The sequence below is a fragment of the Carcharodon carcharias genome, chromosome 7 (assembly GCF_017639515.1).
Source record: "Carcharodon carcharias isolate sCarCar2 chromosome 7, sCarCar2.pri, whole genome shotgun sequence".
Classification (NCBI taxonomy): domain Eukaryota; kingdom Metazoa; phylum Chordata; class Chondrichthyes; order Lamniformes; family Lamnidae; genus Carcharodon; species Carcharodon carcharias.
In genome coordinates this window covers 170,633,209-170,647,919 of record NC_054473.1, presented here as the reverse complement: position 1 = coordinate 170,647,919, position 14,711 = coordinate 170,633,209, and the positions used below count along the sequence as shown (strand labels likewise).

General features: G+C 44.4%; 1 protein-coding gene across 1 annotated transcript in view; it reads left to right on the top strand.

Moving 5' to 3' along the window:
• The window catches only part of LOC121280075, a 45,014-nt gene extending 31,278 nt beyond the window's left edge, over positions 1 to 13,736 (top strand). The window contains exons 11-16 of the mRNA XM_041191703.1: positions 302 to 458; positions 549 to 735; positions 1,351 to 1,457; positions 4,370 to 4,408; positions 7,371 to 7,566; positions 13,602 to 13,736. Coding sequence (XP_041047637.1) covers positions 302 to 458; positions 549 to 735; positions 1,351 to 1,457; positions 4,370 to 4,408; positions 7,371 to 7,566; positions 13,602 to 13,736 — 821 coding nt within the window. The remainder of the gene's footprint in view (positions 1 to 301; positions 459 to 548; positions 736 to 1,350; positions 1,458 to 4,369; positions 4,409 to 7,370; positions 7,567 to 13,601) is intronic.
• The last annotated feature ends 975 nt before the right edge of the window (positions 13,737 to 14,711 follow it).

Genomic DNA, 14,711 nt, shown 5'->3' with positions numbered 1-14,711 from the left:
ATTCCCACAGGGATGCTCCAGCGGCCAATGTGGCTCCGTACATACTTTTTGGGAGTAGCCCCAGGCCAAAAAACCTTCCTCAGCTCATTGTTGATTTCCTGCCTGGAATGGGTGGGAAGTTTGCCAACAAGATTTAAGTGAGCCACAATAGTAAAAATCAGGGCCAGGGTGTCTGATTATAAGGTGAAAAAGTCAAAATATTTATTATTACATGCTTCCAATTTGCAAGTGCAATGCATTTGTCAGTCTTTGAAACTTGGGTGTTCACGCACAAAAAGATAATGTTTTGCTCCTGTTATAGGTGGGATGTATTTTAACCTGACAGTAACACCTGACAAGAGTGCTTGTCCTTTGCTGTACAGTGGATTAGGCTGGGAAAGCAGAACCTTTGGCTGCGTGGCCAACTATCGTTTAAACTTAACTACCCGAGGTTGGGGTTTAATTCAACTATATTACAGGTAAATCATTTCAGTGACCCAAAAACTGTGTACCTTTTCCTGCAAACATAATTAGTCACCTTTGAATGTTTAACATTTTCCTTTGATTAGAAATGAAAGTGGCCGACAGGCTCCAGACATCATACCATCTGGAAAGTTCCAGGAACCTGTAGTGCCACTGTGCTCCAAGTTGGTGTTGGCACTCTCCGATGAGGCTTGCCAGTGTGCTGCAGTGGTGGGCAGTAAAGGAGCTCAACTGGCACAGCTAATGGAAATGCAGAAACGCTTTGGGTATCAGGTGGGTAATGAAATAAAACTCTCTGTTTTAACTTATGGTGAAAATCTCCATGGAGGAGTTAGCCAGAAATCACTTATATATAACTGTTCATAACAGGGTGCCCATTTTCCTCCAATGCCTCAGTGTACTCAGTGTGACATATCCTGAATAGAGGCTGTACTACTGCTGGTTTCCATTACCAGACTAAACCAGCCAGTTGGGTGGTTGGCTCTTTGTGGGCTTTACTGATCCCATAACCCATCATTGAAGGGAGCTAGCCCAGAGGCACACACAGAGGCAAGTGCCCTGTTCGGTGGCCCAAAATTAGAGTCAGACCACCAGATTCCATTCACAGGTCCTGTCTGGAACAGAGCTCAAGCCCTATGCCTACTGACTCAGAGGCTGAACTAAGCTAAAGGCTCTCTCCACTGCTTCATTTTCTCCCCAGAAATTTCCTGTGGGCTTTTCCCAATTTTCCCATTTACTTATCTACATGTGGCTTCCATCAATATTCTGCCAACGTTAAGGCAGCCAGTTGGGGCAGCTCTTGAGGAAACTCCTGCTGTACGAAAGAGTTAAACTAATGAAAACTGGTGCATGTCATGTGAAATGATATCCTGTTTGTTTGTCTTCCAGTTTTCTGTGCCCACTGGAATCTGTGTCACCATTGCAGCCCTGAAACACCAGATGAAAATGAATGGCAGTCTCCAGGAAGTCGTGGCAGAGATGAACGATGTGGCCTGGTATTGTCGTCATTTTACCACAAGAAGGAACTTACACTTACGTAGCAAAAAATAATGGAAGAGGTGGGACACAGTTAGCAGGATACTTTGTCAGAAATAGAAGGGTCTACACATGAAACTTTCAGGGTGAAAATTACCATCAGAAGACGTGTAATGCAAGTGGTAGCAGATTTGCCACCCACGTTAAAGTCAATGACAAAGAAAATTGAGTAGGATTTATAATGTGGCAGCCATGTTGCTTACATCATTTGTGCATTCCGGCTGAAAATGAATTTCACCTCCATTAACATCTGCTCACTCAGCTGAACTAGCTGACCTGCTCAGTGTTTCCATCATCTTCTGCTTTTTACACAGTTCTAGCATCTATCTTTTTTAAACTTTTTGTTCTATCATATTTCTATAGCATCACTCACATCTAAAGAAGGATAGACTTTTCTTAGTGAGGGAATCTCGAACTAGGGAACATGTTTACAGAATAAGCGGACACTCATTTAAAACTGAGATGCAAAGGAATTTCTTCTCTCAGAGAGTAGTGAATGTCTGGAATTCTCTACCTCAGAGAGTTGTGGAGGCTAGATCACTGAAAGTATTTAAAGAGGAGGTAGATAGATTTTTGAAATATCGGGGAGGGCTATAAGGAGCTGGCATTAAAGAGGAGATGAGGCCTGGGGCAGATCAGCCATGATCTTATTGAATGGCGGGGCAGGCTTGAAGGGCTGAATGGCCTACTCCTGCTTCTATTTCTTATGTCCTTATGTTCTTATGAGGTGCGCTGAAATTTCATTGGGCTGACTGCTAGGATGAGAGGGTCATCCTATGAGGAAAGATCGAGTAGAATGGAAATCTACTCGCTGGAGTTTAGAAGAATGGGGGTGATCTCATTGAAGCATAAGATTCTGAGGGAGTTTGACAGAGCAGATGCTGAAAGCCTGTATTCCCTGCCTGCAAAGTTCAGAACCAGCGCCTTGTTTCAGGATAAGGGATTGGCTTTTTAGCACAGCGAGGAGAGATTTCTTTCTTCACTATCCTTGGAATTCTCTACCCCAGAGAAATACTCAGTCATTAAGTATATTCAAGATGAGATCGATAGCTTTTCGGACTCTTGATCAAGGGATATAGGGATCAGGCAGGAGAATGGAGTTGAGGTGAAAGATCAGCCATGATCTTTCTAAATGGTGGAACCTGCTCATAGACTATGTGGTTGACTACTGCTCCTATTTCTTTTGTTTTAATGTCCTTGCATTTCAAAGCACTTACGGTTGATGTTATTCGTGAGGTACATGGCAGCAATTGTTACTAAAATGCACAACAGCCAATTTTTCACAGAGCTAGGACCTACAAACTTCAGATAACCATTTGATCTGTCTAATGTTTTGTTGGTTGATGATTATTGGCTGCTAGGAAATAGAGACTGTTTAAGTAAATTATCTTTGCATTTGTTGGTGTTTGGAATGAATTTTAGCTGTAATGTTTTAAGTCTGATTTGTATTTCTATATCTGCATGTTAAGAAGAGGTCAAGTTGAGTTTTAGTGTCACTTTAAAAGGTGCTTGCTTTTCTAATGAGAGTTTTATGACTTAAGAAGTTACAAAAACACAAGTGCTGCTGCCTAGCAACAGGGGTGCAGAGAGGCAGGTCCCTCCCACAGATACACACAGAAAAACTAAATAAATAGCAGTCTTGAGTTTAGTTTTAAAGAAAGCTGCCAAACAGAAGCCACCCAGAAGGGGTAGGTAGCCAGTCCCAAGCTAAAGTTGGTTGAAAGTAGCTGCCAGGAGAGACTAGAGCAAAGGGTACAGATAGCAAGTGCCAAGCTAAAGGAAAAACCCAAGAATCCAGGGGAGTGGAACAGGAGTAAGTTCCAAGCAGACTGTCTAGTCAAAGGAAGGACAGGGACCTGGAAAAGGTCCTGTTAAGTGAAATTAAAAGTGAGGGGCAGGAGAAAAGATCCAAGCTACAAATCTAAAGAGACAAAAGCTGCAGAAAGCAGATTTAAAGTGAGAACAGCTTACAAGAGGCAAGAAGGTCCAAAGAGACAATTGAAGGCCTGTATCTCTTTGCTACGGGCATATGAAGCAGTAGCGTACTGTTGTTAGCTGAGTCAGTGAGAGACAATAATGTGAAAGATGGCTTGAATGCATATGGTGACCCAGGGAAGAGGAACATCAGAAGGAGAGTTCAAAACCCTGGAGGTGGTCCCTTGCGAAAGATGTCTGAGAGAAAGTGTCAGTTTGGGAGAAGATTCCAAGGTATGTCCTTGGAGATTGGTGATTGGAAACCCTCATGTGAAAAACTGAGTTCAGTGAGGCCAGTTGGCTCCTGGTGTGGCAAGCGTCTGGGGGAAGTTGAAAAGAGATCCATAGCATCTGGTCAAGGTGGCATCTATCACTTGGTTTCAGAGTATGGTGTGTCTGACCATCGGGTGCCATAGGTTTACATGGACTGTGTACTTACTGTGAACATTAGAGTATAAGATAGCTTTTGTAACTTGTGCTGTCCTTACAAATCTGTATATATCTGTAAAGGTGTAGTTGTGGGTGAAAGAGTATTGTAATATAGTTAATCTTTTCTTGTTTAATCAATGTTTTATGTTTTGGTAAAAGTTAATTAGCTGACTCCGGTGACTCTGTTCAGTAGCCACACCCCATGTATCTAAACAAACAAGTTAAAAGTTAGGATCTATCAAGCTGCGTTCCACCCTGGGATCAGGCTTGTCCAGGGGCACCCTCAGCTGGGATCATAACATGTTGAGAACAAAAGTTCAGGTAAAGGGGGAAGGTACAGGAGGATAAGAGTTCAGGGGAGTGAGTAATGCAGAAATACAAAACAGCATTAAAAGTCAGGGGAAAGAACGTTTGCCTTTCTAACAGCATAAGGGATTTTACTTATATTACATTTTCTGTATTTCAACAGCACAAGAAAAAAAGGAAACCTTCAGGAGCTCTGCAAAAGGTAAAAAAAAGAAACGAAATCAAGAAAGTTTTACTGTATAGTCACAGTTTATTTTATAACAAGTTGCTATCTCCATACTAAAAAAACTATCTTTGGAATTTGTTTGCATGTTAATTTGTACCTGATCTTATTTCCTGCCACCTACAAACATTGCCTCAAAAAGCTGTCTTAAAACAACAAAGTAAGTGATGGGTAACTGTTATGAACAACGAGAAGACATTTTTCATCCTCATATCACTGGGATTTTGGTTTAAATCCTGGGGAAACAACAATTCTGTAAAGGCTGCTATAAAGTAAGTTTGAATACCAAATTCTAGTGATTGATTGTAAGTTAACAATATAAAATTATTAATATGACCATTCTGTCCCCCACAAAACCTTGGTCAGGATTTAATCAGCTTGATGAGGGTCTTGCCCACTGGTTGGGGGACCCTGTCAGTTCCGTGGGGGAGGCCCGACTGTATTAACTGTCCTTCAGGCATTTAAGCAGCCACTGTCGAGCCATCCCCAGGGTTCAGGTCCCCGGTGACAGAAGTCCCAACCACTGACAACTGCTGGCCGATCAGAGGCGAGCAGCTTCTCATTGCTGTCAGTGCCAATAGGAGTGATGACAGCAGCCAGCAATGCATCTACCAGAGGCCCAGGATTGCTGAGAGTCCCCAGGCCAAAGGTGAGTGAGGGCAGGTTGGGATTGGGGGGTGGGGGTTGTCAGAGGCAAGGGCAGAGGGGTGGCTTTTAGCACCCTCTCCTAATGCCAGGTCCCTCAATTGGGCACAAGAGTGCCCAATACCAAGGGGACCTCCAGGAGGATGTCAGGAAAACTGACAGGGTTTTGAGACGCACAAGAAAGCCATGCAACTCTCACTTAATCCCTGAGTCATAACTGAATTGCATTAGGCACAAGGATAATGGGTGTCAATTATTTCATTAATAAACCTATTTATCATTCTGCTGCCCGCAGCCAGGGATCCTGCATCAACCCCTTCTGCCCTCCAGCTTATAATTGGGGGAGGTTTTGGTGCTACCGGGAGACTGACTGGAGACCTCTCTCATGATCATGTGGGCCCGGCTGCCATGGTTCCCACCATAACAGGCCACATTAAATTCCACCCTTTATATTTTTACATCCGGTCACCTAATTTGATATTTGAGATCGTCTGTAACTTTGTTTCGAACAAATTGTTATGCTAAAGACAAATATCAGTCATACAAATAGATTTAAAATGGCCGCACTGTCAATGATGAAAAAAAGGGAGCGGGTGATTCACGAGAAGCCATGAAGAACTCTTGGAGGATTGTAGGGCTGGTTGAGGTTACCGAGATAGGGAGAGATGAGGTCAAGGAGGGATTTGGACTCTAGAAAAATAATTTTAAAATCCAAGGCCAGGATTTTTCGCAGAGCGGGTGGGCACGCACCTGATCCACTCGAGCATAAAATGACATGCGATGTCATCGGGTAAGTGTCCCAACATCATCGCGCACTCGCACGATATTTTGGTCAGCCGGCACATGCAGGATTTGGCAGTGTCCCCACCGACAAATAAAGGGCCTATTATGGCCATTAACAATCCAACAGATCTAAATTTTTCACTGCCCACCCAACCTTACGGTTGGCAGGCAGGTGAAAAGGCCAAGGCGGCCTTTGCATTTTTGTGAAACATCATCCACGGTCAGGATGAGGTTCCAATTGCCATTAAAAAATAAAACAATGAACATCATCCTAATTTCTAACATGTCCCTGCCTATGTGACAGAGTCATATGAGGTCACATGTTTGTTAACATTTAAAATTTTTTTATTTTTTTTTATTTTCAAACTGTTCATCTCCCCAAGGTAGCTCTTTGCCTCAGGGAACTTTTCCAGTGCTCACCCGCGCACATGCACAAACTTGCGCTCTCGCCCTCCTTACCCCGCTCACACAGGCAATGCTGAGCGCTGCAGCATGCGATTCACGCCTTAGCTGACCCGCCTGCATGAAATCGCGGTCCAGCCCCGATCGCGGGCGGCCATCGGCTTCCCGACCGCCCCCACCCATTCCTGCTGAGCCCAACTGACGAGGGCAAAATTCTGCCCCAAGTGTCAGTGAACCAGGAGCCAATGTAAGTCAGGTGGATGGAGTTTTAATTTGCTTGGATTAGGATATGAACAACAGGATTTTGGATGAGCTCAACATTAAGGAGGGTGGAGGGTGGAAGGTGTCAGACCAGCCAAAAGAGTTTGGAATGACTACAGTACACAAAGATGCTTTGGCCAAAGATGTTAATGGCTTAGTTCACTATGCAGTCCATTCAAAGACACCTTCAGACAACATATAGATGAGTAAGAAAAAGGGATAAAAGAAAGATAAAATTGAGAATCATGGCTCAGCATAAACAAATGTATGATCAGGAAAGTGGAATTTCATATAATGGGTCTAAAATAATTCCACCAGAAAACACCAAAAGACATGCATTATTCTGAGGAGACAATGGAGTAGTGGTAATGTCACTGGACTAGTAATCTACAGGCTCAGGCTAATGTTTATGGGGACACAGGTTCAAATCCCACCATGGCACCTGGTGGAATTTAAATTCAATTAATAAATTTGGAATTATAAAGTTGGTCAAAGTGATGATGCCATAAAAACCCATCTGGTTCACTATAATCCTTTAGGGAAAGAAACCTGCCATCCTTACCTGGTCGACCTACATGTGACTCCAGATCCACAGCAATGCGGTTGACTCTGAAATGGCCTAGCAAGCCACTTAGTTCAAGGGCATTTAGGGATGGGCAACAAATGTTGTCCTTTGTCTCATGAGACAATAAAGAAAAATTCTTGTGAAATAAATTTCTGCAGAGCAGATTCCAAGAGAGGCTTTTTTTTAAAACCAAAATTCCACCATTCTTTACTTTAAATGTCTCACCAATGCACTGTAAATTGCTGTGGGATTCGGCACATGAGCTACTTTTTAATTCTTCTCCAGATGCGTTGAATTATTCAGGAGAACCAAACTGGCCCCAGAGATAGAAAGTGCCATTCATGATCAGCTTGCAGAGCTGAGGCTGCTGGGAGCAGAGGAACGATTGGCTGTCAGGTCCAGTGCAGTGGGGGAGGACACAGAGGACACATCTGCTGCTGGGCAGCTTGAGACAAAGTTGGGATTGAAAGGCTTTGAACAGGTAAGTGTAAAAGCTCTCAGTCAAAACAGAGTCCTATGTGGAGAGACTGGATGTCGAATCTTCCGGTCAGGGGTTCAAGTTGGGAGGTGGGAGCAGAGGTGAGGGTGATTTCCACTTGGTGTGTGTGGGCGGTTGGGCAGATGTGGGGGCGGACGGTGGGAGAGCGGTAGTGGGATGGCAGGACGCACATGATCCTGCTCTAATCAGCTCATTAGATATGCATGTGTGAGGACCACGGCGAATCTTGCAGCGGGGCGGGCAAGATGTTGACGCCCCCATCGCTTCCTCCTTGGCAGGACCATAGCTAGTAGAAATGCAGAGCTGCCAGGCTCTTCAGAGGGTCATACGGACTTGAAACGTTAACTCTGGTTTCTCTCTCCACAGACGCAGTATTTTGCTTTTATCTTAATGAAAGCCATGTCGGCGCACCATCCTCCAAATATTATTGGGCTTCCCGCCATCACCCTCATGATGTATTCGAGAGACCCTTGCCATGCCATCATTGATGCAACACCTGCGCCATGATCAGCCATCGCCATCTACCCGAGACCCAGCACGTTGTTGTCGCCCCCAACCATGGGCCCTGGGGAGCCAACCCTTGTCTCCCTCCAGATCTCCATCCCTCTGCCACCCCCTCCCTACCCTCTCCCCTCCCAAACAGCCTTGGTTAACTTGAGTTGCTCTTCAGAGGAAACTTTACTGCAGCTCCCGGCCTTGCTGGGATCTCAACGTTATGAGACCCATGTGTGAGGGAGAAAACCTGCTGCTGTGTGGGCTTCACCATAGAGAGGAGAACACAACTGAGCACGGTTCTCATCCAGTTGACTTGTGATCATTAGAGTGTCCCTTTAGTCAGCCATTTGTGCTCACCTTTAACTCCATCCATCCAAAAAGACCCACCTCCCGCTTTAAGGATTCATAGGTACAGAGCAACTGTGTTGTGAAGAAGAGCCTTGAAAATTGGTGCACATAATTTTCCATCATGCCCTACCACCTTCTATTCTCCCCTGTCACCCACTAACTTCCCCCTCATCGCCCTTCACCCAACCAAAATAACTATTCCGCTCCCCTCTGATATCTTTGAACCTCCCAACCCCTGCACCCCCCACCCCCTTGAGCCATCACCCTCCACATGCCTTCTCTGCCCTCTGAGTCTACATCCATTACGGTCCCCATGCCTAACCTGACCCTCACCCCTCCTATTATTCACACCACCTGTTTTGTCCATTTCCATGAACTCATCCCACCCACACCCACCCCCCGCCTCCCCTCTCCCCCCCACCCCACCTTCCGAACAACCTTCCGAGATGATTTGCTACCCGATCATGACACTGGACCTGCCACCCTACCTCATCGCTCTCCCCCATTTCATTGTGACTGTTCTCTCTGCTGTCCATTTCCCACAGTTCAAAACCTCAGAACTCCACCATAGACAGCACCGACCCCACACTTTAGTACCAACTCTCTCCTACAATCCCCGCCCAGAAATTGTACGACCCCACCCCCCCCCCCAACCCCAACACCCCCACTCATTCACTGGACCCCCATACCCAACATGCAAGGCCCTTCCCTCCCTCCCCATGTCCCTGCAACCTTGCCTTCCCTTGTCCCTGCACCCTCGCCTTTCCTCCCCGATTCTGTCCCTGCCCCAGACTCCTCCTACCCTCAGCCAGACACCCTGCCCTGTGCCCCTTAGACTGCCACCACCCAATCATCACCTCACTGAATAACACCCCCCAAAGAGGAGAAAACAGAGGCTACTCACTCTAACTCCAGCAAGTTGACTCCTTCACCCTCTGCACACCATGTATATACAATCGTAAATCTGGAGGCACGTATTGCTCATTCACCGATAACTTAATTGGGAGGAGGAAATTAATTCTGGCGAGTTGGCCTTTTAATGAGCATGCATGACATGCAGATGCATGCATACGCACATCCTGATGCTTGCCTTTCCTTGAATTTAATTGCAAAATTTCATGCTGTTGTTGGGAAGATGATTTTTAGCTTTCCGCTCAATTATTTTTAATTCATCCACGGGATGTGGGCTTTGCTGGCTGGGCCAGCATTTATTGCCCAAATCTAGTTGCCCTTGAGAAGGTGGCGGTGAGCTGCCTTCTTGAACCACTGCAGTCCATGTGGTGTAGGTACACCCACCATGCTGTTAGGAACAGAGTTCCAGGATTTTGAGTCAATGAAGTTTCCCGGCCACCTTGCTTCCCTTTCCTATATCTGTTCCCACCCAATATGTCTGCCTCATTAAATATACATTTCACTGAAGTAAATTAATAGATTTGGTTATTCTCTGGCAGTTTTATTAATTGTTCATTCATGGGATGTGGGAATCACTAGCAAGGCCAGCATTTATTGCACATCCCTAACTGCCCTTGAGACAATGTGGTGAGATGCCTTCTGTTATGACCAGGTGAGAAGGAGTGAACTGGGTCCCGTCTATTCAACCTCCTCGGTTGATCACAACAAAGGTTTAGGTTTCGTTTTTACAAGGATATGCCTTTTCCAAATCAGAATGCATTTTATTATTTAAACTGTGAGCAATAAGGAGCCAGTCAAACAAGGTTTTTTTGAGTCAAAGAAAGAGAAAATTTATTAACCCCCAAACCAAGAAAAATACGAAAAATGCAATGTTAAGCATTCAGCCCTCATGTAGTCCTTAGGGCCCACACACATAGGCACAGACCCATACACACAGACCCACACATGCACACGCTCACACGTGTCAGAAATAAGGGGAGTTAGAGCCCAATAAAAAAAGGTAAAAGAATATATGGTTATGTGTCCTTTGATTGTTTTTGAGGCATAGGTGTAGATTTCAAACGTTGTGGCCAATTTAGATTAACTGGTTTCCTGGATGCAGTCAGATGTAGAAGGTATTGCAACAATTTCAAGATCTTGGTTCGTCAGTAGGTTTCTGGTAGAGTTGGCTTTTCAAACCAGGTGACACATTTATTCCAAAAGAGAGATAGAGCCCTCAGGCCCTCAGCTTGTTTCCCCTACTGAAGACTTCCTGGACACCGCCAGTGTCACCTGCAATCTCCCTCTAGTAGCTGGCAGACCTGCCTTGAAATATTTTACCAATTGCGTATTTCCAAGAAGTTTTGGATGTATCTGTCTGTGACAGCCATTGTTTCAATACCCTGCACTTTGCATTTTTAATGTCTCTTCCTTAGCTATGAGTTCCGATGGGTGTCTGGGTTATAGGAGATGAGTCTCTCTTCACACTCCCCTGAGGGTAATTTGCTTGTTTCTCACCTTCACCTTGGAATGTGGCCTTACATTTTTGAAGCAGATTGCTCTGTCTCAGTTCAAATTGCAAAGTTACCAGTCAGTTGAAGGTTGAAATATCATATTTTCAAAAAATAAAGGGGCATAGCCTCATAACACCGCCCCATCACAAAGAAATGAAATTAAATTCACTCTCATTTCTTTTCAAGGTATAAAAACACAAACCAAAAAAAACCCCACATTCACTTCCATTCACTTTCTTTGCCTTGGTCTGGATTATCAATCAATTCTAACTTTATCCCTTGAGTAAATCTAACTTTGTAATGTAGGCTGCATTCCCTACCCTAACTATGCAGTCTTTCAGGCAGGGGATCAGGTAGGAGGAGTCGGCTCAGGTCTCTGCATTAGCCTTTCAGTAGTCAGTACAGAAACTTGTGGAGCCATCCAGCTTGGGCACAAGCACAACTGGGGAGCTCCAGCTACTGTTGCTAGGCTTTATTAGTTGGTGCTCCAGCATGTAGTTAAAATCCTCCTGAATCTGGGCTTAGATCTAGACAAAAGGGATCTTGCCTAATGGGAGGGGCCTCTCCCTCATTCACAGCACGTAGAGCTAAAGTGGTGCAGCCTTGCTTGTCTCGACAGATGCTTTTAAATGTAGTGAGCAGCTTTGTCAGGTCTCCTCGCTGTTCTGCATTTAGGTGGGTGAATATGGTGTCTAATTTCATAGAATTTCTGTGTTTGCTAGCTAGACAGTAGAGGGTTCAATGTGGGCCTCACCCACATCTCCCTATAATTCATCCTCACTATTCCTCACATCCTCCACATCTGTTGCTATTGGACAGACCGTTTCCTGCATGTCCCTTCTCGGCTGTGATATTGTTTTATCCTGCGGTCTAGGGTGTCAGTTCGATAGTTTTACCTCCCCAAAGCTTCTTTGTGACTTTGTACGGGCCACCGAACCGAGCTTTTAGAGGTTCACCCAGTATTGGTAGGAGTACTAGCACATAGTCTCCAGGATGAAAGGTTCAAGCCCTGTTTGCCTGTTTTTTCATAGCTTTTGGGAGAATTTTAAGTATGCTTGTTGGATCCTATGGATCCTCGTAGCAGGCCTGTTGTGAGTGGTGGCTGAGTTGGTACTATTGATAGAGTTGATCAGCAGAGACTTCATAGGTGGAACGCTTAGTTTATTTACAAATGTACTCAGCAGCAACTAAACATGTGCTTTCACTTCAAACTATCTCTACACTACTAACTACTGAGGTAGTCCAAGATACTCTACTATTGAATACTAAGATCATATGATCTTCCTTTAAAACATTCTTCTTAAAGGTATCTTACATATCAGATAAAACCATAATTGCCACACCCTTCCTCCTTTACTCAGAAACACATTTTATATTTATAATTACAATTTTCTCAAAATAGCAAAGTATTTACACCGGTAAATAATTTACAAATTCAGTCTTTCTGGGAGTTTCCTTTGCGTGTAGAGCATCTCAGCTCTACAACTTCAGAAGCCTTGTCAGGACTCTCCCTTTCTGGAGTTGTCTGAACATAAGGTGCTTCAGTGAGCACCTGCAGATCTGTATCCTCCACTCTTGCAGGAACATCAGATATGTCTGTACTGGGTTGAGTTCTCTCAACAGGAAAAGCTGACCTGGCTGTGAACACTGATGGGCTCATTTCTTGATGCATTGTTTCTCTCTTCCTTAGATGGTCCATATATCTCCATATGACTCAGCCTTCCACCTCCATGTGGTAAGATAGAGGTCCAGTAACTGCACTTGGTCCTTCTCCAAAGTTCTTCACATATATCGTTTCTCCCACAGTAAATTTCCCCTCATGACTATGCCAGTCATACCTAGCTTTCTGACTCCCCTGACTCCTTTCCACTTTCCTCCCTAAATTCTACATAATTAAGCTCAATCTTGTCCTGAGACAGCATTTCATCAATAAACACCTGTTGTTGTTTGAGGGTGGTCCTATAATGGGAAAGAAAGTGTGCTAAATTGGTTGCTAAGGAATCTCCAGTTAGCTTCTTCATGCCTGCCTTGAATGTTTGAACCGCTCTTTCGGCCAGTCCATTTGAGGAAGTGTGGTATGGTGAAGTTTTTACAAGTGATACCGTTGAGGCTGATAAATCGCTGAAATTTAGCGCTCGTAAATGCCATGCCGTTATCAGAAATAATTATTTCTGGTAGTCCATTGATGGAAAACCTTTGACATAATTTCTCAATTGTAGCAGAAGACATTGGTGACTTCACCTCATATGTATCCATCCATTTTGAGTGGGTATCAACAATGAGCAGAAACACTGTTCCCATGAAAGGTCCCACGTAGACAATGTGTAACCACACCCATGGTCTACCCAAAGGTATAACGGAATTGTTGAAGGTAACTTTTGCAATTGCTGACACAGCACCCAATTCTTCACTAAGCTGTCTATTTCTCCACCCATCCCAGGCCACCTTAAGTAGCTGCGAGCTATGATTTTCATTCGGGATATTCCTGGATGTGTGCTGTGTAGTTCAATTAGCAATGGCTCTCTTCCCTTTGGAGGCACTTTCAATCGTGCTCCCCACAATAAGATGCCATCCTGGCTGGTTATTTCATGTCTTCTGTTGAAGTGTGGTTTCATTTCATCAGGCACTTCTAATCGCACTTGAGATAAGACTGGGTCCCTACTTGACCAGTCTTTGATCTGTTGAGCACATACCATCAAGGAATCGAAGAAATTTAGCAATAAAACAAGTTCCTGTGGAACTGGACTTACTCATCATTTTTTTGTAAAGGCAAACGACTACGTGCATTGGCGTTTGCGATTTGACTGCCAGGCGTATGTACAAAAGTATACTCGTATGCTGCCAGGGTTAAACTTGTATTCTTGCCGAGGCTATGGGTGGCATTATCTTGTCTTTGCTGAATAATCATATAGGCCATCCTCCATCCAATGGGAGAGCCCTGCTCCCACTCTGTAGGAGAATGCATCACAAGTCAATAACAATTCTTTTCTCTGGTCATAATGTACTAATAGGTTGGGCAAGTGCAACAATTGCTTGACCTTTACCAAAGTTTCTTTCTTGGGTGCCTCCCAAGACTAACGTTGGTTCTTTTTGAGTAGATAATGTAGGGGTGCTAGTTCTGTGGACAAATTGGGCAAGAACCCTCCATAATAATTGATTATTCCTAGGAATGATTTGAGTTCTGAGGTGTTCTTTGGCACAGGTGCCTCTCTTATGGCTCTCATTTTCACCTCAGCTGAGTGGAGGCCCTGTGAATCTACATGGTGATCCAAGTAGATTACCTCCCTCGCTTGGAATGTGCACTTTTCCTTTTTTAAATGCACTCCAGCCTGAAAGAAACATTTTAAGACTTCTAAGTTTGCCAAAAGCTCTTTTTCAGTGAATCCTGTCACCAAATCATCACCTAAATAGACTACAACCTGGGGGCAGTCCCTGCAGTAAACTTTCCATTGTTCTCTGGCAGATGGCGCAAGCTGAGGAGACACCGAAAGGCAATCAAGTGTATTGGTACAACCCATTGTGGGTGTTATGACAAACTCCAGGGAGGCATTATCTAACTCTAGTTGTTGATAAGCAATGTGGTTGACTCTTAAATGCCCTCTGAACAAGGGCAGTTTTGGATGGGCAATGAATGCTGGCCTAGTCAGTAATACCCACATCCCACAAATGAATAAAACAAAAATCAAACTTCGTGCAGGTAGTTCCACCTGCCAGCTTGGCATACAGGTCTTCGATTTTTAGTAAGGGGTGTCTGTCTAGCTTAGCTACTTTACTAACTGTCAACAATAGTCTCCACAAATTTGGCCACTTTGGTGGGGCTTAAGGATGGGGATTATGGGCGCTACTCATTCTGAGAACTGCATAGGTTGTATAACGCCC